General features: G+C 37.4%; 1 protein-coding gene across 2 annotated transcripts; it reads left to right on the top strand.

Annotated features, from left to right (window-relative positions):
• The first annotated feature begins 1,518 nt into the window (after positions 1-1,518).
• Positions 1,519-27,195, top strand: LOC104963607 (carboxy-terminal domain RNA polymerase II polypeptide A small phosphatase 1-like). 2 transcript variants are annotated; one of them, XM_010792220.1, is made up of 7 exons: positions 1,519-1,988; positions 11,406-11,554; positions 15,820-15,921; positions 20,439-20,495; positions 22,454-22,546; positions 24,252-24,437; positions 25,381-27,195. In XM_010792220.1, exons 1-7 carry the CDS (start codon positions 1,916-1,918, stop codon positions 25,507-25,509), a joined length of 789 nt encoding a protein of 262 aa, XP_010790522.1. In that variant the 5' UTR covers positions 1,519-1,915; the 3' UTR covers positions 25,510-27,195. The 2 variants fall into 2 exon arrangements, with proteins under 2 accessions (XP_010790522.1, XP_010790521.1); XM_010792219.1 differs by lacking the exons at positions 1,519-1,988; positions 11,406-11,554 and adding an exon at positions 12,225-15,210.
• The last annotated feature ends 363 nt before the right edge of the window (positions 27,196-27,558 follow it).

Here is a 27,558-nt window from a genome sequence, read left to right as displayed (position 1 = left end):
AGGTTGGTGCTGCAGATCGTTAGCATTAGCTTACATGTGTTGTTTTCATAAACTAGGTTCAGGAATCTAAATTGTGGTTGATGTGGCACGCTTGGAGGAACAATAATGTTATCCGACAAGACAGCTTTTGTTAATTTCGGACGGAGCTAGGTGATCAGATTTTGTCTATTTCTAGTCGTCTTTATGCTAAACTAAACAGCTGCTGACGTATATTTACAGGAAAGACATGAGACTGGTATTGATTGTCTAATCTAAAGTTGATAAGAGGTTTCCAAAAGTCTAGTATTGTTGCGTCACCTTCCACCTGTTTATGCGCAGTTTAAAAAAAAAAAGCCTAATACATGCACATTCTTTAAATATCGATAAATATCGCAAAACAAGTTGTTATGCTTGAATTTTGGCGGAAAAGACAATGAACAATGGAAATAGGATTAATAAACAAACGAATATATACATGTAGAATGCGACTTTAAAGATCACTGAAGTCCACTGTAGATTGGTTACTACATGTTGCATCTGGATGATATGTTATCTGCACCAAATTATATTAATTGCATGCCGATAGTCAATGGCAACAAGTGTTCATTCACATTATCTTCTGTATATTTTCAAAATTAATAAAACAAATATATACTTTGTATTTTGATAGAAAAGGTGAACCTGAATGGAATTGATTATAGTCCTGAGATGTTTTGCAGATAGCACCATCTCGCTGTGGTCACAGGAATTACAACTTGTAACATGTATGAAACAATTTCGACTCAGCTGTGTGTGTGCTGATTGTTAAATTATTTAAGAAAGAGTAAATATAGACAGAAAGTTGCATCAAGGGGTTAGATTTCAGCTTTAGTTGATATAGTCACGTGGATCAGTTTGCCTCTACATTATTCTTTATTATAACAGGTTGTATATGGGTTGTAAGCAGTCCAACTATAAGCAAGTGTTAACTTATCACATTTATTTTTAAAAACAACAACTACCCAACATAAAAACAATAAAAATATGGAGCATTTTTTGATCAAATAAAAATAATTTGTATTGCAGAAATGTTTTATTTTTTATAATTTAAATATGTCAATGTATGTCTTTTAGTAAACTGCTTTATACATGCAATACATTATTATTATTATCTTATTATATTATATTATATAAAATGTTTTAATCATCCTTGTTTAAATATGGGAGGATATTTCTGGAGATGTTTCCCACAGAGGAGAGTTACTCTGATTTTAGGTGTGGGCACTTTAAAGACAGTCCCTAACTTCCTCTTTCTCTCGGTCGGTTTCAAGGCTGCCCCCGTTAAGCGTAAAAGTTGTGCTTGAACTAGCCTATAGGCTACAAGTAACCTTAAAAAATACGTCACTCGCAAGAAACGTCTCTTAAACGCCACAAAACTGTGATGTTTTTCACTCTCGACAAAACAATAACAAGAATATCGGTTTTATACTTTTTGTAGCACTTGTATTTGGTGAATGTATAGGCCTACCCACAATAAAATAAAACGCAACAAACGTATTGAAACATCCCAAAACAATATCCCCCAAGTAGACGAGAGTTACACGTACAGTGCTGTTTAGTGAAAAGCTTCACATCCTGCATTGTGGCTTTAAGAATGGGGCTTCCTTGAAACCGTCAAGTTCCATGTTTGCATGGTCAAATTGATTAACTTCTTCAACGTAACTTTTAGAAACAACTATTTTAGACACTTTAAAACGTTAGCATTTTAGAGTAGTTTAGTCGGATATGTTCGGTTTTGTAGGCTTTTCCGCCGTTTAGAGCTTATTTTTAGTTTTGCACTCAGTATGCCCGTTTGCAGACAGGGAGTGGCAAAATATAAATAATTATTTTTGCACAACTCTTCGAACTAACTTTTTTACCGCAGAAATACAGTGTTTGTTTTTGAGTGACGGACCTAATGGACCATTCGCCGTCAATAATCACTCAAGTAACAAGAGACGAGGAGGAAAATGCGACTTATCGACAGGACGGTGAGTTTGGGAAAACTTTCAGAACTTTTTTCCGCTGTGTATGACTGTCAGTGAGGCACGAGACAGCGGTGTTTTTAGGACGCCATGGTTGCACTAACGCTAACTGTAGCTCCGTGAACGAGCTCCACTCGTGTTTTTACCACTCCGAGAAACATATGCGTGTCCTTGGCTGACATTGTTGTGAACATTTGACTATATTTTACTAAGTTTGATAGTGGTTGCATTCTTGGTAGGCCGAAGTCGAAGTGGGAAGCCGTTTAGGGGCTTCATATGTACAAAAAAGACCGCATTTTGATTTGAATGACTATTTAAACTAAACATGTCAATGTTTGGCAGAGTTTAATACGGTTTTATGCTATAAAACCGTAGATATAATGTTTCAATTCAAAGGGGGCGTGGTCACTTTGACAGTACACTGTTATTGTTTTGGACTTTGATGTTCAAGCTGCTACTGTTTAACTCATAGAGTTCTGACAAGAAGGTATTTTTTTAAGTATATGAACATATAACTATATTAAAATCATTATGGGCTTGCTTTAACTACTTGTATCCTGCCTATGAGGTCTGGAAAGCATACATTCAAGTTACACAATCTCTTTATGCGATTTGGATTAATAGGACATTTGAAGTGTAAGTATAGCTGTATTAAGCATCGGGAAACCTTCTAATCCTCTTGTTATCTTTAGAAATAGAAGGCATGCTGTGTTGTTTATTAACACTTAATTTACAGTTCAAATACACACATGCACAAACACATGCATTTGTATGGAGCAGTGTTAGAGCGAAAGTGATGCCAGGTGCCCAGGAGCAGTTTGGGGGTTAAGTGCCTTGTTAAAGGACCCCTTGGCAGTGCCCAGGAGATGATGGCTAAGACACAATGTCTTTTTAAATGTTCAAGCCAATCTCCTACCGACTGAGCAAATGCCAATATAATATTGTTCTGTTTTCAGTCCGCTGAATGAGGTTGAATCCCTCAACTGGGAGGGGATTATATATCAATAACAACAATTAAAAAAAAATACAGCTGCAGGATGTTAGCTCTCTTATTATTTTGATTAGATCTTGCTAATAAAAAAGATAACAATATACATTCATACACTAGAGTAACGTCACAGTACATAAACAGGGTCAATGATGTCCTAGAAATCAATATCGCTTAGGAATGAAAATGTCATGAAGTAGACCTGAAGGCAGGCAAGATGACTCTCTTGTTAGCACTGTCTTCTGCTATTTGTGGGCTGCTGGCTTCCTACCATACTAAAGAATAAAGACATGTAAAGCATTAGCAATACTCTTTCGCATTGTTTAAGGACTTAGATATATATTTAATCCAGCTTCAGTAATTAAGTCATTCTAAATGTGTAATTCTTAAATGCATAATGTCGCAGTTGTCTCTGTATTCTTGTGGTCAAATAGTCGATCAGTGAATGTGGTGCTCCAATAGGTGTTTGAGTTGTTCTCATGCGAGTGTCAGTTTTATTAAATGATGGTTGGACTTCAAACCATCTCTGTCACTCCAATTAGGATTATTGACCAAACAGAAAGTTTAAATAAAGATTCTTTTGGTGGAAATGAGTTACTGAATGAGCCTACCTGTAGTCCCTTTTTGGGGTCGAAAGAGTTTGGTGATTGACAGAAAGAAGATGTAAGATGGGATTGATGGTTAGTGATAGTAAAATGAAGTGTTTTATCACACCACCAGGTGATGTGCCTCATTGCCATTATCCATATAAACTAAACAAACTGATATCATCTGAATCAATGAGTTAATGTAATGTCTTATCCACAACTAAACAGCATTACATTGGACTGTAGCATGTGGGAAAGCAGGATCAGGAAAGAAAACCAACTCACAGTGCAGTGATTCTGCTGTGACCGTTAGTATCCAGAAGGTGGCGGTCCTGTCCAGTTTACTGGTACAAGCTAGCTCCAGCCTGCTTTCAGATTCTTTTTCTTCCTGGCCAAGAGGTCATGAGTCCAAAACATGGCTGCTACCCAGAAGTGAGGGGCCAGTTCGATGGGAAAGCGGGGGCTGTGGTCAGCCTGTAGTTTCAAGTTACTGCAGCCGAATAGGCTTCATTTCAGGAAACATTTAGCTTATTTTATCAAATGTACCCCAAGTCACCTGAGCAAAACTAATATGCAGTTGATTTTGCTATTAATTATGTATATTTATTTAATGTGATAATTTTCTGCAAAATGCTGTCAACTGAAGTCGTTTTTTCTGTCATGAGACAGTCTGTAAGGGGAATGTTTTTAGATGCAGAAATGTATAAATCTTGAGACAAGTCTGTAAGGGGAATGTTTTTAGATGCAGAAATGTATAAATCTTGATGTGACTTGACTAGCTCATCTACCATGAACCTGGTGTACCATTTGCCGTGGCCGGGTGTGAAGCGAGTTGTCAGATTGTAGCGGAGTGTCGGGTGTCGCAGCGGTGGAAAGTCTGTCGTGGGAGGCCTCATTCTTTCTGTGTCTGGATAGGAATAGAAGCAGCCAACTACAGAGGCATGGCTGTGCCCATGCTGAAAGGGTCCCAGATCAGCCTGCTTTCAGCTAAGTAGGCTGAAACTTGCTGATGTGGCGCGAGGTCGTTGCTGCCCCTTCGGATATGCTGTAACCTCATTATCAGTGTCTGAGCCTCGGGGGGGAGAGGTGTGAGGAATGTGACCGTATACGTTCCTTCTTTACCATTTCTGCTGCCTAATTATACATGTGGGCCCGATTTAAATGAAGAGCTGAGGGGCAAGTCGTTGGTGTCAAATCGATGGTGGCATGTTCATAACTCAAGTAATGTACTTAGGTACCACTTTAAAGTACTTGTACTTGAGTATTTTCATTGTATGCCTCTTTATACTTCCACTACATTTTTAGAAACCAACATTTGACTTCTTAGCCAACTACTACACTGGCTGAGAAGTGAAACTGGCTTTAATGGCCCACAACATTTCCATTTGGAGCAACGCGATGCAGCTTCAGAAACGATGCAAATATCAAAATACAAATGTGCTAAAACACATGCAACCCATGTCTTCCTCTTAGCCAACTTGACAACACATGCACAACAGTGTCCTTCTAATCTAGCTAAGCTACTAATATTGGAAGGACTCATGCATTCGCATTGTTGAAATAAGCCAATAGCCTCTTGCAGCGCTTTTAGTGAACACATGTTTTTAATTTGCATGTGTTTTGGCACATTTGTGTTTTATATTGCCCTCATTTCTCCTAAGTATTTTGGCATTTCCAGTGTTTGACCTGTAAACTCATTGTTTTACAGCTTAAGTTACTTTTCAGAGTAACTTTAACAACATTTTGCGCATCAATATACGTGATCAACTTGTAATATGATGCATCTCTAAAGATGAACCCAGTCAGTGGAATCGATGTTTGAGCTACCATTCATATATTGGAATATATATATATATATATACGGTACAACATAAGGAAAAAAAGTCATACAAATCAAAAGTTTGTGTATTTGTCTACAAAAGTGATATGCTACTTTATTTACAATATAATATTGTCAAATATATAACAAATGATCACTTATGGGGGCCATTTGTTTGCTTGGTCATTTACTTTTGGTATTTAAAGTATATTTTGATGATTATATGTATGCACTTTTACTGATGTTAGATTTCCAATGTAGCTTTATGATTAATAAAGAATGCAGAAATAATTGAAGTGTTGTCGTCATTGCAATACGGACTAGTGTGATATCCAAATCACATTTGGCATAGTATGAGTAAGTTGAATTCTGAATGAAGTATTGTGATACTGCCGAAAAGCCCCCTTATTCTACTGACTACAAAAACATCCTTGCGTGGTACAGAACATCACACCATGATCATTTCAAACATATTATTCAATGATATTGTTGATTCATGTTTCAAAAATGGTTGTTCTTTATAATATCATGAGTCATCAGTCAAGATAATCTGAAATAATTATTCTTTCCAATTTCCAATTCATAATCATATATGATAAAAAAAAATTGGCGTATGGATTACTTTCACTTTTGTTTAAGTTTATTTTGATACCAATACGTTTGTACTTCTAGTTTTTCAGTGCAGGACCTTTATTATTTGTACTATTTAGAATTGTTTCTATTACTGAAGGACATTTCTTCCACCAGTGCATCTAATGATTAAGCCACATTTGCTTTAATGTGAATTTTCATAAATGTTTTGAATTAGGTTACTTGCCAGAACCCCTGCAATCGTTGTTCGTGTTCAACTTGTCTAAGCTAAGTTTGTAATCTCCCCCGTGCTCTTTAAAATCTGGGTGCAGACAACTATGACAAGTGTATAGCTCTTAAATTCCAGCGGAGTGTCAGTGTTTGGCGGCGCTCCAGCGTGTCATGTGGACGCCCCACCTGCAGATCGCCATCCAAAAGGCACATGTTAAAAAGGGCAGCTCAGAGAAGAACTGTGGATGCTGCACATGCTGTGCAATACGTGACACCATTTTATTTTTACTGGTATATATATATATATATATATGCAGGCTAGTTTATACCCAGTTTATTATCTATTTGTAAAATGTTGTATCCCACCCGATTTAATAGCTGTCAAGTGTTTTAAACTGAATTCATCCTCTTGTGTTGATGCATGGCTCCAAGTCACGCTCCCACTTTATTTTTAGCCGCCATAGTGTCGGGGCTCTAGGGATGGAAATGTTGTTGGTAAGTCCACTGCTTTGGTCCTGACTGAACAACTGTTGAATGAGTTGCTTTGACATACATTCATGTCCATCTCAGGATGAAGTGTAACACTTGTTCTGATCCCCTAGGCTTGTCCTGTTGCATGATCATTAGGACTTTACTCTGAAAACTTTCATTTCTGACAAAAATATCTGCAGGCTAATGGCATTTCCAACAGCCACTATGTTTAGTACTAACATGCTAAACTGAGGTGGTAGAAATTATCAACAGTATCTGCTATTTAGCATGTTAACATTGTGATTGTGAGCTCTTAGCATTTGAACATTAGCATGTAGCTTGTGCTGTGCATATAGAGAAAGGCAGAAATTAGTCCTAAACCTGTAAATGAGTTAATTTGAGCTTCTAGGTTATTTTGTCTCGAAGTCAGCGCTTTTTTTTGCAAATACGTTTTCGGAAATGAACCTCTTACATAATGTTTTTGTCAACACTAGCTTAAGAGATTGTCACATTTTGGTGTATGACATAAAATACCTTGGTAAGTACCACATTTGTAAATGCCCTAAGCTTTTACGTGCAAACGGCGTTTGCTAAGAAGTGACTAAATGAGACTAGTAAATGTTATCAAGCTAAACATCAGCCGCCATTAGCTTAGCGGTGGTGACTTTCAGTTATGTGAACGTCGTTCTTTATTCACTCCTGCCAATTCCAATTGTAAAATCCCCATTTTTTTTTCCCCTTGCGATGCTAACTTCCTGGCTTGCCTACAAAAATGTGTCATTACTGTACCACTCTTTAGGCACAGTACAGCCTCACAGATGGCGGAAATGCTTTTATATCATGTGTTGAATTACATAATGGGTTAACCAGAATTTGTATCCTATTTACAATCACAATCAATGATACAATATATTATCTCTAATAGCTGCAAGAAAAACTGCTAGCATGAAATTAAACTTTTAGTAAAAAAAAAATAGATTTTCTTCATATCACCCAGCCCTAATCAGATCATTATCTAGCCTATCTTTATTAGCATTCAAGAAACAAATTGAATTGTACATAAAAAAAAACGTTAAAATGACTTTTACTTATGATGGAGCCATGTGCTGTCTTTGACACTATACATGCGCGCTGTGGTCTTTAGGGACAGTATAAAGTGACAGCCCTTTAATTTAGTTCTTATTTCTTTGCAGTGTACACATACAGTTTGTTGCCTGCTGTGAGTATGCGGCAGTATATACGTACACATAAAATATCGTCATTAACCGCTGTCAGCGGGTTATCTGCCGGGCTATTTCAGGCGCTGCGATGTGTAATATCAGAAGAGCTAATGCTCAGAGCAGCTTGATGTTTTTTAACACTCCAAGCTTCACCTGCCCAGTTCCTTCACACATGTTAACACACAAACCTTTACTCTTGGGACTAAGATAGGCATTTCTCAACAAGCATGTCCAGCCCTTACTGACAGCATTACAGGGGCTGCATCCACTTTCAGCACCGATGAATGAAGCAGTCAACAGGCCAAAGTAATTGCCAAAAACTCTTGAAAGTAGGTCACACTTGTTAGCTTGAAAGGTAAGGTCATAAAGTAGGATTCTTTTAGCTGTGGCATATTCTTTCGTGTGATTTTGGTCAATGTATAATGACCATTGAGTTATTTATTCCATATTTCATGTGTTATTTGACTCTTACTGTTATGGGGGTTGTTATAATGAGAATAATATATTTGACTGCCAGAATTGATTTACAATGTCAATGCTTTCTCGAGTGAAGCTAAAATAGAAAGGATACAAAGGTTACTATAAAAGCTGCCTTTGTATTTTACAGAAGAGGAATAGGGCCACATGGTAATAATTGTTTAGATCTGCCCAAACGTACCTTTTTTTAGTTCTGAGATTAATGTCAAAAGGAGGAAAAAGTGAGTATTCTGAGTTTAAAGTCAGCCCTGACTTTTTTCTCAAAGTTCTGACCTAAAATGAAACAGCCTTTTGCTCAGATCTCAGAAACGGATTCACATGTGGCGTTAGTCGTATTCCGTAGTATCTATAATTAGCATTGCCATTTTCTTTTGTGTTGTTTTGTCCATAGTATTTTCATGCAATTCTTCAGGTGTGTTGAAAACCTGTTACCTTAATTAGTATGAGGTTCATTATTTAGAACATATTAGTTATATGTTGGTATAAAAAAGCCTGAGTTGCTAAATTAAGTAGTATTTATTTATCATACATTTATTATTTATTATTTAGCCACTTAAGAGAAGTGTTTTCGTTATCCAAAGAGACGATAAACTAAACATAATACATTCATGTTGTGAACAAACTTTTCAATCAAAAAGAAAAGTCTTCAAAGTGGGTCAGCTGTTTGTGGATAAAGCTGGAATCCAAAGATTACAAAGGTTATTCTAAAAGCAGTTTTAGTGTTTATAAGTAGCTGTGCCATTTTCTCTTGTGTGATTCTTACACTGTTCAATGACTTTTGAGTCATTTTGTCCATGTTTTATGTATTCAGGTGAATTTGCCACCTGTAACCTGAATTATTATTATTATTAACTTTTGTATAATGTATATAATACTGTAAGGTTTATGTTCAGATAAAAAAAGCCAGAATTGCTCAATTAAATTAATATAACCCACACAGGCAAAACTAAAAAATGCTTATCAAGATAACTTAAACAACAGAGCCATGAAAATAAACATTAAAAAAAACAACAACAAAAAACATAAAAATAAAACCAATAAATAATTATACAATACAGCGACAATGACAACACCACAACTAGCATTTCCTGCCGTCAGGACTAATAGCCACAGAATGCACCGTTCCATCACTGGTCATATCTCAGAGTGGAATTTATTATCAATTTCAATGCTTCCTGTTTTCCAATATCACCACATTAGAAAAAGTTGTTCAGAAACACAAGCAGTCCATTGCCCATCTGTACTATTTCACAATCATTACACATTTGCAGCAAGCTGACGGGTCCATTCTGTGGCTCACAGTGAAGGAACAGACTCTGTCTGAGCGGCATGCTAATGCCTCAGCTGACAGCTCCGACTGCACATCAACTCTCGGCTAATTTGTCAGTATTTTCTTTTTTAGAAAACTCTCTCATCACTCTAACACCACTTGATGAGGTGTTTGCACATGCGCCACATGTGTGAGACGATAACTGTTGTTACACCGGTTTGTGATGTCAGTGTGGATTAATGCAAATACAGTCATAACACAGTGTCTTCAGTATTCATCTTTTTTTATTTCAAACTTTAATATATTCGGTTTGTAGTGCACAATGTAAACAAATGGAGTAAGGGGAGAATTCAAGTCTAATCCATGATTATTAAAAGGTTTATGCATTTATATTTAGTATAATAAGAGAAAAACAGCACAACACTTTACCCATTGGTTTTATATATCTATGGTTTAAATGCTATTGAACTGCTACAGTCATACGTTATATAATATATATAATATAACTGTATATCTTTTCAGTAAAATACATTAGACCACATAACATTTCTCACTTATATCAATTCTCAAAGTCATGATTAAAAATTGAATAACCATGTTTATATTAAATGTTTTTCATATGTGTACATATCTCAACTTTACTATACTATAATTAGTCTTTAGGCTCATGGGTCTACTGTTTTGTTGCTAAAATATATAGAAACAGAAGGCTGTGCTTAAAGATTAAATATAATGTGAGAAAAAAAAATATTTTCAGTGGTTTTGACACATTTAGAGAATGTCTTCATGTGTTTAGGTAACCCAATAGAACTCTAACATCACATGTGTGGTCCGTGTATCACTGAAGAAAACATCATCTGCTGTTCCTCTTTAAAACAGTATTGCTCTGCCAGTGAAGACAACATTGTGTGAGATTAACGGAAACATGATCACAAAAAAAGGTGCTTAGCCAGCAATACAGTTAAGAACCAAAATATTTATAACAAATGTTACCTATGTTTAGATGTGTTTAATATTAACGTCATTTATTTATGTAGAGAAATAAAGCGATTCTTCTGCTTCCCTAACATTCTTTTGAACTAGTGGGAAGAAAACATCCAACATACATTTAAGTTTATTTCTCTATTCTTTTTGACACCTCTAGAGTTCTACTAAATTCCCAAAAGGTAGGAGTACACCATGCTTATTTTTTCCTATTCAAACCAAATATTTTAGAAAACTTACTTAATTTTGGTAATGAAATGATTTCTGAATACTACTAATACTGAATACTGGTTTCTTGGTAATAACTATCAGGTCAAATCTATCCACCCGCATTTCCTCCCCTTGAACACATTCCTGGTATTCGAACAGCAAAATATTCCCTGGAAAAGGAAACTTGCCTAAGATGTCTTCAGCTGACTATTTCTGGGAATGTAATGTACACCTGTACTTTGTTATGCAATGTCTTTTAACCTTTTGCTGTACAACTGAAATAGCCATAGTCCAGCCGTACACAGCATGACGGAGCACAGTACGGGGTCCTGCTGACAGACCCTGCAGAGCGATGCACAGATCAGATATACCGAAACAGCATGACTGCCAAAAACTGACATCATGAACCGGAATGAGTCCTGGCCAGATGTCACTGGAACTGAATCACTACTGCATAAAGAACAATTCTATTGAAAATATCAAAATCAAAATAACCTGTTGCTGACTGGTTCTACTTCCATCTAAGTGGTCTCTATCCATCTACGTCAGTATGAGCGTCATTCATTATGTTTCTTCTCTGTGTCAATTTGTTCCAGGTGCCAGTGAAGCTTCCTCTTCAAAGAAGCCCCGCAGCAGAGGCCTTTTCAACAGTTTCTTCTGCTGTCTATGTCGCAAGGAATCTGAGCCACCTCCACAGAAAAACAATGCCCCCCTCTTGGTAGAAGAAAATGGGACTCTGTCAAAAGTAAGTTTTCCGGGGGGGAATTGGATTCCTTCTAACCCCCCAGCTTAGATTCATTTATTTCCTCTGGACTTTTGTTACCTTTCAAACCCTTATCTCTCATTTTCTATACTGTCCTCTGTCAAATAAAGTTGGAGCTGCAAAACAATGTAAGTTCCTCTCTCCCCTTCTTCCTCTTGATATCAACTTTCTCACGCTGTTGAGCAGCATGTGGTCAGCTTGATTGGCATGAAACATGTTTTCTTGGCTCAAAGCTTTCCTTGTTTACAGGTGCATCTTTTCTTGGCAGGTAAGCAGTGTGGCAGTGTTGAAAAGCACCCCATGTTCAGACATCCATCAAGATGACTGGACGACACAAGACGGAAAGAAATAGTGTAAATATTAGATGTGACCGGAAGATCACTGCAAAGCAATGAGCAATGAAACATCTACTGTAGATGTGTCACAAGCGAGGCAGATTACACTTATCATCAGGTGTGATGAAGAGCTTGTGTGTGTCAGTTTGAGTCTCTTTACCTCCTGGATTCATGTTGAGACTATCAATTATCATCAATATGAAATACTCTTCATACTGAAACTTGTTTAAATTTGCCACATGTGAATCATTAGGATGTTTAAATATGCTAAGACGATTAGAGGGCCTCTATCCGGGATTGACCACTTTCACATTACGTTTCATTTTTGGACAATTGACAATACTCCCTGTGGTTTTACTGAAGATCTTCTTGGAAAACAGCATGACTTTTGGAAGTTATGGTCTACGGATCAAGTGGTCGAGGCGTTTTCAGGTGTCAGATGAATGCCTTAGTTCAGCCTTTTATAGAGATTTGATATTCCAGAAGTTATTTGTCACGTCTTTCCAAGTCCCCAAAATAAATGTCTTGGTCTCTGGCAAAGGGGAGGGTCGAGTCAAGTGCAAGGCTCAGTTTTGGTTGTGACAAGCTGTCATATCAACGTGCATGCTGCTCCTGTTGCTGTTACTCTCTCTGGGGGCTGAGGGCTCAGTGACTCCCCCCACCAGCACAGTGAATATCCACTCTGAATGGACCCTCCAGTTACCTGCCAGTCATTTGGACTTACACACGGCATGATCAGGAACCAATGCACGGAGTAAAACCGTTGGACTAACACAATTCAGATTGAGAAATCATTTCCTGATGTATTTGGAAAACTCCGATCAAAGTAAGGTCCCTGGGGAGGGGGAGCCGTCTACTCGGGCCATGATTGCGGAACAATGCCAGGTTCCAAAATTAACAGAGGCTGCAGATTTAACTAGCCCCCCAAAGGGAAGTACTGAACTTGGCATGGAGGTCCTTGTGGAATATACTGAGCAGACTGTTATCAGCAAAGAAATTGACCCTTCTATCCTTTGCTTAGAACATTGCAACACGGACAGAGATGAGACTGAAACCTATTGCAACGGACACTCTGAGGGATTTGAGCAATACCCAGACCGATTTTTTGAATCCCACCAGGTCCTTGATCAGTGTGAGACTTCGGGGTTAAGCCAATCATTTGACGACTTTGAGTGTTTTAAACCTCTCAAGTCCTCTGAGCACTGTGATAATCATAGCTTAGCTTCCAAGTGTACTTCTTGCTGTGAACACTGTGCAGAACACCTCCAATTATTTCAGCAATGCAAACCCTCTGACCAACAGTTGGAGGCTTTTGACTTTGAGCCAGATACATTGGCAGTGAACTGTGACAGTTTGGAGCAGTGTGAAATGTCTGATTTCACACCTGAATGCACAGACCACCTGGAGTTCCTTCAACAATACGAGCCCTCAGATCAGCAGAGTGAGTGCTTTGACTCTGAGACAGGCACATCAGCAGAGGACTCTGAGAAATGTGAAATGACTGGTGGTTTGACACCCGACATCTCTGACTCCGTAGACTTATTGGACTTTGGCACGGAACTTTGTGAGAACAATGAATGCGCAAATGATGAGGATGAGGAGAGATGTCCACCTAAACAAGACGACGAGCAATATGAAACGGAGACTATTGATGATGAGTCCTCCACATTATCAGAGGATTCAAATTCCTCTGACATTGACACACCAGTTCATGCTTATTTTGATGATTGTGAAAATGTTGGCTTTGCAAGTGAATGTTGTGCGGTTCAACAGCTAACTGAAGACAACTGTCTGCAGGCACTAGACATGTCCACAGATGACTCTGAAATGTGTGAGACGGATTACTCTGAAACAAATCAACAATATGCTTCCTCAATGCAGTGTACTGATCAGTTTGGCACCGAAGATGATTCTTTAGATTGCTCTTCTATTGAAGCCAAATCCTTCAAGACTTGTCCAGATTACAGCATTCCGTCAAATCAATGCTCCGATTTATCTGAGGAATCCGAAAAAGAACCTCAGGAAGACGATAGAAACGATGAAGACGAAGGAAGTGATGAGCAAACACAGTGGGAATCCTTTGAAGATGATGAAGAAATGGATCAGATAAATATGAATGAAATTAATGAAGATATTAAGAAAACACCCACTGCTGATATTGTTATTGAGGAATACTTCAATCTATTTGACAGTGGTGACTATTACGGGCACGGGTTCGCCAAAAAACAACGTTACATCTCGTGCTTTGATGGCGGAGATATGCACGACAGCATAGTGACATCCGAGGCACAGAAACTTGTCAACAAGAAATACAGATCTAATGAAATCAATGAGGATATTCATGTCCAGGAAACTGATACGTGTTTTGATGCTTCTGACGGGCAAGAATATGAAGGTAGTTCTGAGATAGATGCAAGTCAGAGAGATGACGTGTCTTCAGGGTCAGAGCAACAACAAGAATACTGGAGTGTAGAATCAGAATCAAGTTTAGCAGGGGATGAAAATGAAGAAAATTCATTGGAAGCTGACGATCTTTACGCAGAGAACAATGAGGAAGAAGAGTGTGATGAGGATCTCTATAATAACGATGAAACTGAGGCCTGCCTGTTCTCTGGTAATGAGGATAATATGAGTGCGCCATGTTCAGAGGACATCTCTGTGGAAGGTGATGCTTATGAAGATGAAGCCTCTGTTGCTCAGAATAAGGAATGTGGACATTTACAGACAGCTATTGTTACAGAGCCTGAAGAAATATGTATGGCATGTTCAGAAATGGAACCATATTGGTCACTTGTAAATCAAGAGGAAAATGAAGAAATGTTTGAGTCTGATATTGAGGATTATTACGCATTTCAGATTCATAGCCTACAGACATCTGTTGAACAAGCCCTACATGGATTTATTATGGACGGAAGATCGTCCGATCAAATCCTTGGGTATGCTTCAAGGATCGAAGGAGATGCTCTTTTGACTGAGTTACGAGTTAACCCTGGACTTGTAATTACTGAAGTTATTGAACTAAGGGAGGATTTAACAAACTGCTGTGTTGTTGAAAAAACATCAGATGAACAATCCTCAGAATCAGGTGATGACTGTGGATACCGGGACATTTCAAGAGTAATCCAGCCTACTTTAGATCTCATTCACAGTGTTTCACGAGTTGTGAAACAGGATGACACACAGGTCAGAAGGACGGAGGAAAATGAGGCCTCTGAAGAAAGCGCCGATTTAGAAGAGGAGCAGAGTGACGATGAATCCTCTGAGCCTTGTGAATGCGAGCACTGCATTCCACCAATAGAGGAGGTATAATAATTATTTGCACTTAGGCTGTGAATTGTTGGAGTGGATAAAGTTGAGTTCTGAGAGCTGTGTGATCCCAAATATGTCTGTTAATTATGTAGGTCTATTTTTGAATCATTAAGACTGCAATACCAACTGTAGCAGGGAGGAAGTTATAGGAGAGCTTAGCTTAGCAAAGTATCTGGGTCAAACTCCATTATCCTCAATTGGCCGTTCCCTCTACAAGGAAAAACACATGCATCAGTGTTACAGGCAGCCTGTTTAGTTGTGCCAGCTTGTTTTTAGCATCAACAAACACCGATCTCTGACCACATGTTGAGGGACGAGCCACACTGTGATGATATTTACATGCTCTATCAATGCGGCAGCAGCTGTAGCATCCAAGGCTTCCTGTAACCCCTCACACAAACACCACAACACAAATCAGTCTCTTAAGTGTCAAGAAACACACAATGAGCTGTAAGTTCTACATGAGAAATTGGGATGGTAAAGTCTTACATTTAGTGTCACTACTTTTAGGTTGCTCCTTGTATTCTAGGGTTGAAAGTTATAATACATTTTTATTTAGGCTAAGCATTGAGCATTAGGTCTAAACTTTCTTCTGGTCTTCAGGTTCTAGCACAACCGCTACTCCCACGGATGGAATCGAATGATGCAGGGAAGATCTGTGTGGTGATTGATTTGGATGAAACACTAGTGCATAGTTCATTTAAGGTATGTTGGCCTGTGTCATACACTTACTCATATGTATAATTAATGCTCTGTTTACAGATATTCAAACAATCAAAGAGATTTATTTAAAGACATAATTAAAAGATAACCTGATCCAAAACCGAAACAGTAATTTTCATGTCCGTGCAGATAATATGTGCCACTATTTGTAGGATATTATGTGGTGAAAGCACCATAAAGTATTCAGATGGTATGATTTTTGTTTGTTGAAATATTTGATAGCTTTAGTGAAGAAAGCTGCGGTATATGTGTAGCTCGTTTATTTTCATCTTAGTGTCCCAGGGATCTGTGTGAGGCGGGTTAGAGTCATGCAATGTTGTCTGTCATATTTTAAACTCATGATTTTTGAAAGTATTACTTCCTTATTTAAATCTAAGCTTTAAGGAAGACAAACATGTAACACAAGAAAACATAAGAGCAGCTACTTCCCAAAAAGTACTTGACAAATTGATTAAAATAAATAAATAATTATATAAATAGAAACAATTAAAGGTAAGGTAAGACACATTTCAGAATCAGGGCAATTCAAAGTGTTTACAAAATACATTAAAAGCATTAAGATAAAAGGCAAAAAAAAAAACATTATGAATTTACATTTAAATATATTCAAATGCCCAGAGATTAAAACAATCTAAAATAGAATGATCCACTTTCTTGGTTTTAGTAAGGACAGCAGCTAATGAATACGTCTGCTGATGGATTTTTAAGTAAGACGATCTCTACTAAAGATAAATGCACCATTAAGTTTTTCCAAATCTTGCTGAGAAACAAGTCCTTTAATCCTGTACTCTTAGGTGATAATATATCTAAGGTCTGCATATTTATGGTAACTTATTTTTGTTTTGTTTTTATAATCTAAGCCAGTGGAAGCTTATAAAGTATGTTAAAGCAAAGAGGAATAATATATTGTAGGGCCATACCTATATAAAGCATGTCTGCGAATTTTCTTTTTCAAAATACCAAACAGATCATGCATTTTAGCCATGTCTTTTGCTCTTTTTTAGCCCTGTTTTTGCAAGGGCTGAATCTGCTTTTGTGCCAGACTACAGCGCCACCTACAGGCCTGGCATATGTACTACAGCGTCTCCAGTGCTTTCGAACGGCAATGGCCGTGGCTGTCTCCTCCTGATAGGTGGAGAGTTGCCCATATAGGCGGAGCTCCTCGTTCCTGACGTCAGAGAATTTTCAAATCTGTATCAGTCTGTATCAGATCCGTTGCAGCCCCGTTTTCAGAGATTTGGGTATGGAGGAAAAGAGAGAGGGTTGTGTTTTCTGACACTTGGTGAGTTCCCTGACACACCGGGGACAAATATTCATGTATAAAAGACGTACAAAAGTGCATTTTGCGTGATAGGTCCCCTTTAAGTAAAAGCTTGCAATGAAAACAAGAAACAAAGTCATATTTTAGTCCATATTACATTTAAAGAAAATATGTCAACAGTTTTCATTGAGGAAAACTATATCAAACTATGTCATGACTTTCTTTGACTAAGATAAAACTAAAATGCCCCTTTACTTTTTGTAAACTAATACTAAACTTAAGTTCATGTGTTAAAACACATAACGGACATTTGACACAGGACTAAGATTAAAAAACAAACAAACAAAATCTAAATGACCATCTAAATTAGTGAGCATCTAGTCTTTTCCCACTTGTTTCATTTGGTTTTAAGCACTTCTATAACCTTCTTTTTAAATTAATTGTGGCCTTTAATTACTGAAAGGTCATCAAGCATATCAAAAAGCTAGTACCCTTTCATTCACTATGTGCTATTATGCTTCTATGTTGACTGTTAAAACAAACAATCTACTTGCCAAGGCAAAAATAGCTATAGGATTTGCACTACATCATGTTGCATATTTTTAGGATGCCCATGACTTATTTTTATCGTAAAGGACCTGGCTCATGTGGCACTTAAAGATTAACCATTTATTTTATGGGTGCTCTGGTTTCACGAAGCAAAACCCACCTGCACCCTAAAACCCAAGTAAGACGTTAAAAACGTTATTAAAATCAAAGTTTCATATTTAACTGTTAACTGCAATTTAACTGAATTCTGTAAATAAAAAAAGGATCAGCAATATGGTACACTACACACCTTTATTTATTCTCCGTATCAATATACTGTGAAATACTTTCTTATGAAATATCAAATGTAACATTGTTTCTACAAATAACCGGCTGTCTTTTGATCAGTTTGATACCTTTTAAGGTAGCATTTAGTGAACAAAGTAGTCAATGCCAGAAGTCAAGGCTCCTGTGTCACGACAAATTATGTAATGTATGCCATGTGGTGTTTAGTCCTTCTCAGGTCACAGACTGTCCTAAAGGCGGTCACTGGATATTGCCACCTTGTGTAAACAGGGTCAGACTCTGTGAACTCCATGTTTAACACAAGGTGGATAATAAAACTCACTTTTACTTTGACACACATACTAAAAATAGCCTTAGGTAACACGGCTTTGAAGTAGGCGGTAGGTGAAAGGCAGAGAAAAGCCATTGTGCTGTGAACTCGTTTTTTAAAGCTTTTAATATGCGATTGAATATTGAATATTATATTAATTGAAGAACAGGATGAAATAAAACACACATATACAAATGTAGTTTATTGGTGTACAACCGCAGAGTATTCAAGTATTAATATCACTTTTAGACAACTTTTTAAAACCTTTCTAGAGTAATAAGATTACCCGTTTTGGCTTGGTTTAGTACATAAATCATTTTCTATAAGAAGCCACACCAAGCTGTTAGTCACATATCCAATACAAGTACTTTACCAGATGTTCTATTTCTACTGTAAAAGTAAAACATGTAACCCAAAAATAAATACTAAAAATACAGTACATTGCACTACTGTAAATCTTTTCTAATTTGAGCATTTTATCATGATGATAAAAAATCAAAATGTTAAAATATTGCAAAACCAAAATGTATTCATTAGGATCTAGTCTAATAGCAAGCGGCTTGACATTTGAACACATAATTGATTTGTATTAGCTTTTGTTCTGAACCTTTGTTAATAGAAGAAAGATCCTAATTGCTCAAATCAATGACGAGTATAGGACAGATGCATAGGATAGGAAAATGTAATATTTATATTTCTTGCACTATAGTATTTGAAGATATAACTATACAGGAGACAAAGGAAAACATGAAATGTAATATATTATATAATACAAAAAAATGTGTATATATATATATATATAATATATATATACTATTATATAAATACCTTTGTTACTCCCAAAGCTAATATTCATTAGCTACCAACTTCATCCCACCATACCGAAGAGCATATCTATCGTCTCCAAATTGTATTTTTCTCTCAGTAAAATATTGTTTTCTAAGGAAATACATGATACCAATGCTTAATATTTACATTTTCCACAATGGTACTATCATCTTATTTGACTGTGTTAAACCCAGATCTAAAGGATTTGTCTGAAGATGATTGTGGAAGTCGTGAAAAAAATGAACAACAGGCAAATAAATAGTGGTCGTACAGCCCACTATACACACTTTGTTGCTCATTGTGAACAGAAGGAGATAGAGAACCTGGGCTGCAGGTTACAAGTGGAGCAAGGAGAGCCAGAGTTGGCCGGTCAAATCGGAACTAAACCGCTTTGAATACTGGATGAGCATTTGTACTGACGGTACTGCAAAAACATACTGTGCATATTAATACAATTATTATTACTTTGTATTTATGTGTTTCTGAATATGTTGATATTGAGGGAGATCAGCATCAAGCATTTCATCATATCTAATCCATTTTATTTTAGACACGGAAGACAAATGTATTAGGATCAAATAGAATGTTCAATACTCGACATCAACCACCAATTCATATACCCATCCGTAGATCGACACTTCCATATTTACCCTCATTTAAAGAGGATAAATATATATAGTGTATATATTTATAAATCCTTTCACACACGTTAAATCAGTAATTTAATCAATAGTTTAGGGAAAACATTTCTTTATTCTTTTGTTTGTCTGTTCCTGTATTCACCGTGTACCACACCCTGCACAGTACATTTTTGGGAAGTCAAGATTCTAAAAATAATGATGATAAACCCTAAATGCACACTCACACTTTCTGTTCATGATTGATGTTAAACCGATTCCGTCTTACTTGCATTACCTCATAGTATACCAATGTTGGCCATGGTGTAATGCCTTATATAGAACCTGCTTGGGGTGATACTTACATTTGAGAAGCATATTTCCCATGTGAGAACTGCCTAAATAAATCAGATATGTTATTACCCTTGTCACTTTCTGCTGCTGCCATATTTCAACTATGAAAGTCATATTATTTACAGTATTGTGTTATTTAGAAGATGCTGAGGTGGCACCTTTGTGTCTATTGGATATATCGCCCCCACTTTAGATTTGTTTCTAAAACTCAAATGGGAACGTTTGATCATTTTTGGGTAGATCACAAAAATATGATTGGATGTGTGTTCAACACGTTTACTTTTTCTTTCAACAGCCAGTGAACAATGCTGATTTTATCATTCCAGTGGAAATTGATGGAACAGTTCACCAGGTAAGCATGTGCTGTTGCTTCAATCCCAATTCAAATGCATTGCCCATCATTTTACTCAACATAACACACACAGTTAAACAAAACATGTGCTTTTCACTGATCGGACCTGATTAGCAAGACTCTTTATGAACTGTTCAATTCAACACTAAAAGCGGAAAATTACAAAATCTTCCATGGTTTGCTTGCTAGCTCCCTGACAGTGATGCAGCCCGCCCTGTTGATGGCTCCAAACAGCAGGTGGCTATTTACGTGGCCTGACGAAATGAGGAAACCTTGGCAGGCTTCTCAGAAACTGCTGGCCATCAATCTCACTCACATATTATGTCCTACTCATTGGCACTGGGGAATGGGAGTGACTAACTCCAGCAGCCGTTGGATGGTAACCGCGATCTGTTGTGCTCGGCTTCCAGGAAGACAGACAAGCTTTGTGGTCCAGAGGGCCTGGGTCTGTTTCAAGTAATCCAGGATAGGCTTGTTAAAGTGGGGAAAGCCTATACGGGATGACTTGGTTCAGAAACAAGGCCGCCGGCGTCTTAGTGGAAGTAAATAGAAATTCCTGCCAAGGTGTTTACATGAAGTGTCCTTGGATTAAATATATGACGGCTTTAAGTTTGGATGTATTTAATAGGCGCTTTCACACCTCAGTACTTTTCCCACTTTAATTCCGATATAGTTCCGAAATGTCGCGTTCAGACCAAAAAGAGCCGGAACTAAAATTAGTTAATGAGAACCTTTTTACCCCCTTTGCTAGAGAGCAGGGACTTTCGTGGGAGAAAAAGGTTCCTATTTCTGATTGGCTGGGCGGATTGCAAACCACGCCCCGTAAAACTCAAAAAAGGTTTTGTGAAGCCGCCATTTTATTATCTTCGTATTAGCATTATTAGCATTAGCCCAGCGCACAAACGCAGAGACGCTAACTTATGGCAATACAAAAGAAAACATGGGAGCGGTGGAGATGAGGAGGTGTCGGCGTTCTGGCGATTTACTCGGAAGGCTTCAGTCCCCAACTCCAGGGACTTCCGGCCGGGGACTTCGGGTGGCAGTATACGCCGTGAAGTTGTTTGCGGCCTGCCAGTAAACCCAAAGCAGAAGAAGAAGAAGTAACGTCAGGGGCTTCATTTGCCTAATCCTCCCCCAGGGACTTATTCCGGTGTGAACGCGATCTGTACTTCAGGAGAACTAAAGAGTTCTCATGAACTAAGTTCTCATGAACCTTTGTGGGAAAAGTACTGTGGTGTGAATGTGCCTATAGTCACTGTAGCATTATTATTATTACAAACAGAAATTTAAATGGAACCTTTAAATAGTTTGAAGTGGGGTTTTATGCAGATTTGATCAATCATGTATGTATTACCTTGAGAAGATAATGGTCAGCACATCCCGATTTTAACGGAAATACCAGAGTATAGTATCGTATAGTGCAGCAGAAACCCATTATAAAAGGCTTTTATTTCGAATATTTTAACCACTTAAGGTTTTTTTCGTGTTATTGTGTGATATTTGGTTTGTTTGAAGTCACACAATAACACAAACTAACCACTTGATGCAAAGGTAAATCTGCAACTTTCATGGTACTTTGTATAAGTAACCCCACTTCAAAACATCCAAATGATCCCGTTTATCGTAGAGGAAATGAATGCTCACACTGGGTAACACCATCAAATTTAGAGTATTCCATGTCAACCAATACGATCTCTTTTTTTTGGAGACTGTTATACATATATTAAATATAATATAAAAAAGCCTACATTTGGTCAGGAAGATAGATTTCTCTGTCATGTTTCGATAACCTGCCATGTGACAAAATGTGTCTTCAGAACATCTGTTCAGAAGTACAAGGACCATTTCCTATACTTCTATATTTTTCCCAATGAGTAGTTTGTGTTCCTGATCATGCGCCTCAAATGTGCCTCAACTTTTGATTTGTATTCTCTTATACCTTTGTGTTCCTCCCCCAGGTGTATGTGTTAAAGAGACCCCATGTTGACGAATTCCTCAAGAGGATGGGAGAATTGTTCGAGTGCGTCTTGTTCACTGCAAGCTTATCCAAGGTCAGCCTCCTGTTCCTATTCTGTGTAACGCATTGGTCAAATGTGACCCATTATAAAGAGGTTGGCAGTCGGCAGATTGACACAATCACACTTGACACCTGTTGGAGGATTACTGGAAGCCTAGTGCCGTGTCCGTGTCTCAGACTGCAACCTCAGACTTCCCCCTCACATATACAACTCTATTTATGATACCTGTCAGACATTTTGACCTCTCACATTTACTTCTGTGTTCACCTTAACTTAACTTTTCAGGTATCCGCTCGTTTATGACTCACCCACACTTGAATAACTATGTTTTAGTTGCTGTTTGTCTACGGCACAAAAAGACTGCATCATAACAACAAACAAATGTAGTGACTAGTTGATGAGCGAAGTCGAGAGATATTATTCCCTCAGGGGGGGGTGGAGGCCAAAATGGAGCTTAAAGCTAAAATTCATAATATATATTAATTTAAGCTTAAAGCTTTTTATAATACTTTTTCTTTTAAATAATCATTAAATGTAGTTCGGGGCCAAACAAACACAACTCTAAATAGTTGCTAATGTAGCTGTGTGTTTATCTTCTAAAAAGGGATTTGATAGCTAATAAAGTAAACATTTTAAGTTGTTATATATTGACTAATATTTTAATGATATGTTAATAACTGTATTTTGTTGCCCCCAAGTGGCAAAACACAGCTAATGCAACTTTAACTTTTAGTAAGTAATTAAGTGTTGTTTAGTTTTTTACCTTGTGAGGGACAGCTAGGGACTGGAGAGTAAATCATTTAATCGCAGACTGCGAATAGAAATCACTCACAAGTTCCTTGATAATCGTGAAAACCACTAAGGAGTGGCTTGAAGTGACTTGAAGTTGTGGAGGGACGGGAATGATTCAGCATAATTAAAGAAAAGAAACACAATGATTCTATGTTTTATTCATTTAGTTCTCCTTTATATATGCAAGGGGACCTTAACTGTAAGGGAAACTTCTGCAGCAATGGAGAGTCAGGACTCAGAGAGACACGAGGAGAGTTGGAGCTTTGATGTCAAACACTGATGGTTTATTGCAAGTATCGGCCGGAGAATTTCACATCACAAGTCACAGCAGCCAGAGGTTCTGACTGCACGGGTGGGTTGCCACATCAATTCTGACCAGCCTCTCTCTCGATAGACCTTTTAACTAGTTTACAGAGAGTTAATCAACAGCTGGGAACACTGGAGATATCCCCAACATCTGGAGACACTGAATCACTTGCCTGACTCTTAGGCTCTGTGACCGAGAGTTGACCGGTCATAAAACTGAGAATGATTGCAGCAGCACATTCTTTAAAGGAGACAACGAGTCAGTGTTGGTTATAAACGTCAACAGGCGAAAAGGTTAAATATCTTAGGAGTAAGACAGAATTATTCCCTCACATTAACCATTTTAATATATTGTTATGATATCCTTATTTAAGATAATTTGCTTTCACAAAAAATATGTTTCTCTTATTTGTGATGCAATGAAATGATTCCAGTATTGGTCAGTGCCTTTTAATGAATTGAAGGATATCTTTTAAGATTGTGAGGATAATATCGTAAACAGCAATAAGTTTGGACTTCCTTTTATTCTAACTTGTGTTTTTAAATGACCAATATATACCCATACCCATATATAGTTGCTTGATAGCTATAGAAATGCATAGCACCATGTCTCACCCCTGATTCTGTCCTGCTGCTGCAGTACGCGGACCCTGTGTCGGACTTGCTGGATAAGTGGGGGGCGTTCAGGTACCGTCTGTTCCGGGAGTCCTGTGTGTTCCACAAAGGGAACTACGTGAAGGACCTGAGCCGTATAGGGAGAGACCTCAACAAGGTCATCATCATCGATAACTCCCCCGCCTCCTACGTCTTCCATCCCGACAACGCAGTATGCTATTTCTATTTATTTCTCTATATTACGCTATACCTATTTGTTAAAATCTTTTGGGGAAAATTACCATTTGTATATCAATTACTCATCAGAAGTTCACTCAATTCTTTAAGAAAGTTTTACACAAGAAATGTTGATCAATTTAAGAAAATGGGGACTGCTTTTTTAACAAAATCAAAAATATATTACAACAACCATTTACAAATGCTCACACAACTGTTTGAGCTTTTTGCACCTACTATATGATTTTTTGAATATTTATAGTTTAATTTACATTTATTATCATTAATCATTGTTAATAATTAGACTAGCAGACAGAGAACCGTGGCAGGTTGGTGCCCCGTGTGAGGCCTCACACGACACCACTCTAGGAACAGATAGTGCTAGCAGCATGAAAGCGGTTGATATAATATGCTCTGAAAAAAAGGAAATATATATATATTATTCTCCGTTTAGCACACATTATACAGAGGGTGATCACAGCGGCTCTCAGTGACAGTGGCTTTGTTGATGCTTTAGCGAAGTGTCGGAAATCGTTTTCTCAATCAAACTTCATGCCAATGATTCAGAAATCAAGTCTGATTTCTCTCACCAGTTTGTCATGCATTTCTTCATACGTATATGTTATAACTCCCCCATTATACAAGACATACTAGTATTTTAAACTTGTGATTAATCACAGATTATTATTATTGTGATTACATTTTTTAAACAATTGACACCACTATTAATATATACATATACTAAAAGATAGCACATAGCTCAAATAATTACTTAACACCTTCGGTGAGTAACTGATATTCAAATGATAATTTTGTGAGTTAATGATGACTTAACTACACCAATAATATACGATTAACTTAAATACTATACTTTTGGAATAAGTGACATTTAAAAAGGTGTTTTAATTCCTCAATACCCTACCTTTTCCATCCTCCAGGTTCCCGTCGTGTCCTGGTTTGACGACATGTCAGACACCGAGCTCCTCGATCTGATCCCCTTCTTTGAGAGACTTAGCAAAGTGGAAGACGTCTACGAAGTCCTCCAGCAGCAGAGTGCTTCCAGTTAACAGAGGCAGGACAGTAGGATAAATATTATCACCAGCAGCTGTCGTCAGGGGCCACGGAGGCTGGGGGGCCACCGGCTCCACGCTGCTTCCAACTACAAGGACCACACTGCAAAAAACGCCTCTCATTTAATCCCGTATTCTTACAGTATGTCGCATAAAAAAGTGAAGGCAATCTTCCAGCAGGGGTTTGATACTTCTGTATTGAAAGTACGCTAATCCAAAGATTCCTTCCTTTTTCCGTGATAAAGACTGAGTATGAGGCTGAATGACTTGTGTAGGTGTATTTTGCAGTGCAGCTAGTGTGTTGCTGTTGTCGTGATGTGACAGCAGCGACATTTTATTGTGCTGTAGATTTTGTGAGCAGTTGTTCAGTGCCATTCTACAAACCAACCATCATTTTCATTTCAGTATCGCATCTAATAGTATTTCAAATAAGTCCTTGAAGACTGTTGCTTGAACCCCAATAACTTCCTTTTTTCTTCTGCCTAAAAGGCCAAATTTGTATGTAGTGAAAGACAATCGTTAACTTTAGGGATTCTTGGTAATTTCTTTAAAATGTTGTGGCACATTTCACTACATAACAAGTTTTTAAATGTGCTTTAAATACTTTGCACTTCCTGTATGTATGTGGTGTGATAATGTTGGTCCAACGTTGCAAAATGAAGCGTTGTTGACAAAAAAAACTGTATGACTCAATAATCTCAGAGAATACTCAAGTGCTTTTTTTCATAAATCTTTTTTTTTTTTTATTAATATCCGTTTTTTGATCTAAAATGACAGAGTTTTATCTCTGAATATAACCCCTCCCCCCAGCTCTGTACTATTTTATTATTTATTTATTCACTTATAGTGGCCTTAACACACAGTCATAGTTTTCGTTTAGAATCTTTCTCAAAAAATATACTACAGTGTTTGCCTTTAAATGGTGACGAAATGGAATCCATAGCCACTACATGTTACATGACTGATAAGGTTTATTTAGTCAATTCTTATATTACTGGCGTCCAATTATTAATGTGTATTAACCCTTTGATATGTTGTCTTGAGCATCATACTTGAAAAAAGCAGATTTTTGGAAAGTCCTGGAAAACCTACGAAAGCTCCCCACTCCCAAAATGGTGATATTATTTTTGTATATAAAGTGCAAATATCTGGATTTTAGGCAATCATTTTAATTCGTTTTTAAGGTTATTTTACCTAATGTTATATTATTTTTTTCAAGTTTTTGGAATACAGCTCCTCAGTGTGCGGCCCATCAACAATGCAATCCAATATGTTTAGCGAGGAGATTTATTTGAAACTTTTTCATGTAAGACATAAATAAGTTTGATTCTTTTAGCCTTATCGAGCTATAAATACAGTTTCAGATGGAAACTTGTGTCGGACATGTTGGATCTGTCCTGATTTACTTTCCCTCAGTCTGGAGCGAGTGTGTGTGGATTTGAGTGTGGCTGCGTCAGTGTGAGTATTTACATTGATTTAAGATTTACACAAAAAAAAGACGATTCGACATGAAAAAAAACATAACCTGCCTACTTTGTTACTGTATGCAACAAGAGTATTAACGTTGTGACTCGAGTAAAGGAGAGTTTTGAAATTGCTGCTGATCGTTGTTAGGATTGACAAAAAAGGACAAGTTGAGATATTTTTACCTTGCATCAATAAAGCATGTTTTATTGAAACAGGTCATATTTCACTACAGTAGTTTTTTTTTATCTCACATCCCAAACACAACATGGCGGAGGTGGAAACAAGGCAAATGGAATATGGAATACATTTTATATGAAAACTATCATTCTCGGCTAAGTTGAAATATTATACCCACTCTATAATAAAACTAGCATTCCCTGATTATCAATCAAGGTTATCAAGTAATTTTCTGATCTATTTCTCTTCTAAATTACCTGATTTTTGGCCCAATGTATTTACATTACAAGCCCTTTGCTGCAAGACATCATTCTCTTCATTCAAACTTTTCATCAAAACATTAAAAAACGATTTCTATACAATGTATAAACGATGAAAGATATTTCGTATTTAATCGATCCT

Source organism: Notothenia coriiceps, unplaced genomic scaffold (genome assembly GCF_000735185.1).
Source record: "Notothenia coriiceps isolate Sejong01 unplaced genomic scaffold, NC01 NC01_scaffold00036395, whole genome shotgun sequence".
NCBI classification, from domain to species: domain Eukaryota; kingdom Metazoa; phylum Chordata; class Actinopteri; order Perciformes; family Nototheniidae; genus Notothenia; species Notothenia coriiceps.
The sequence above is the reverse complement of the archived record's forward strand: the minus strand, read 5'-3'. Positions and strand labels throughout refer to the sequence as shown.

Coding starts and splice junctions, on each gene's coding strand:
- LOC104963607 (XM_010792219.1), top strand. CDS start 12,709: ATGTATTTGGAAAACTCCGATCAAAGTAAGGTCCCTGGGGAGGGGGAG. Junction 15,211..15,819: donor GCATTCCACCAATAGAGGAG/GTATAATAATTA, acceptor TCTGGTCTTCAG/GTTCTAGCACAACCGCTACT. Junction 24,438..25,380: donor TCTTCCATCCCGACAACGCA/GTATGCTATTTC, acceptor TCCATCCTCCAG/GTTCCCGTCGTGTCCTGGTT.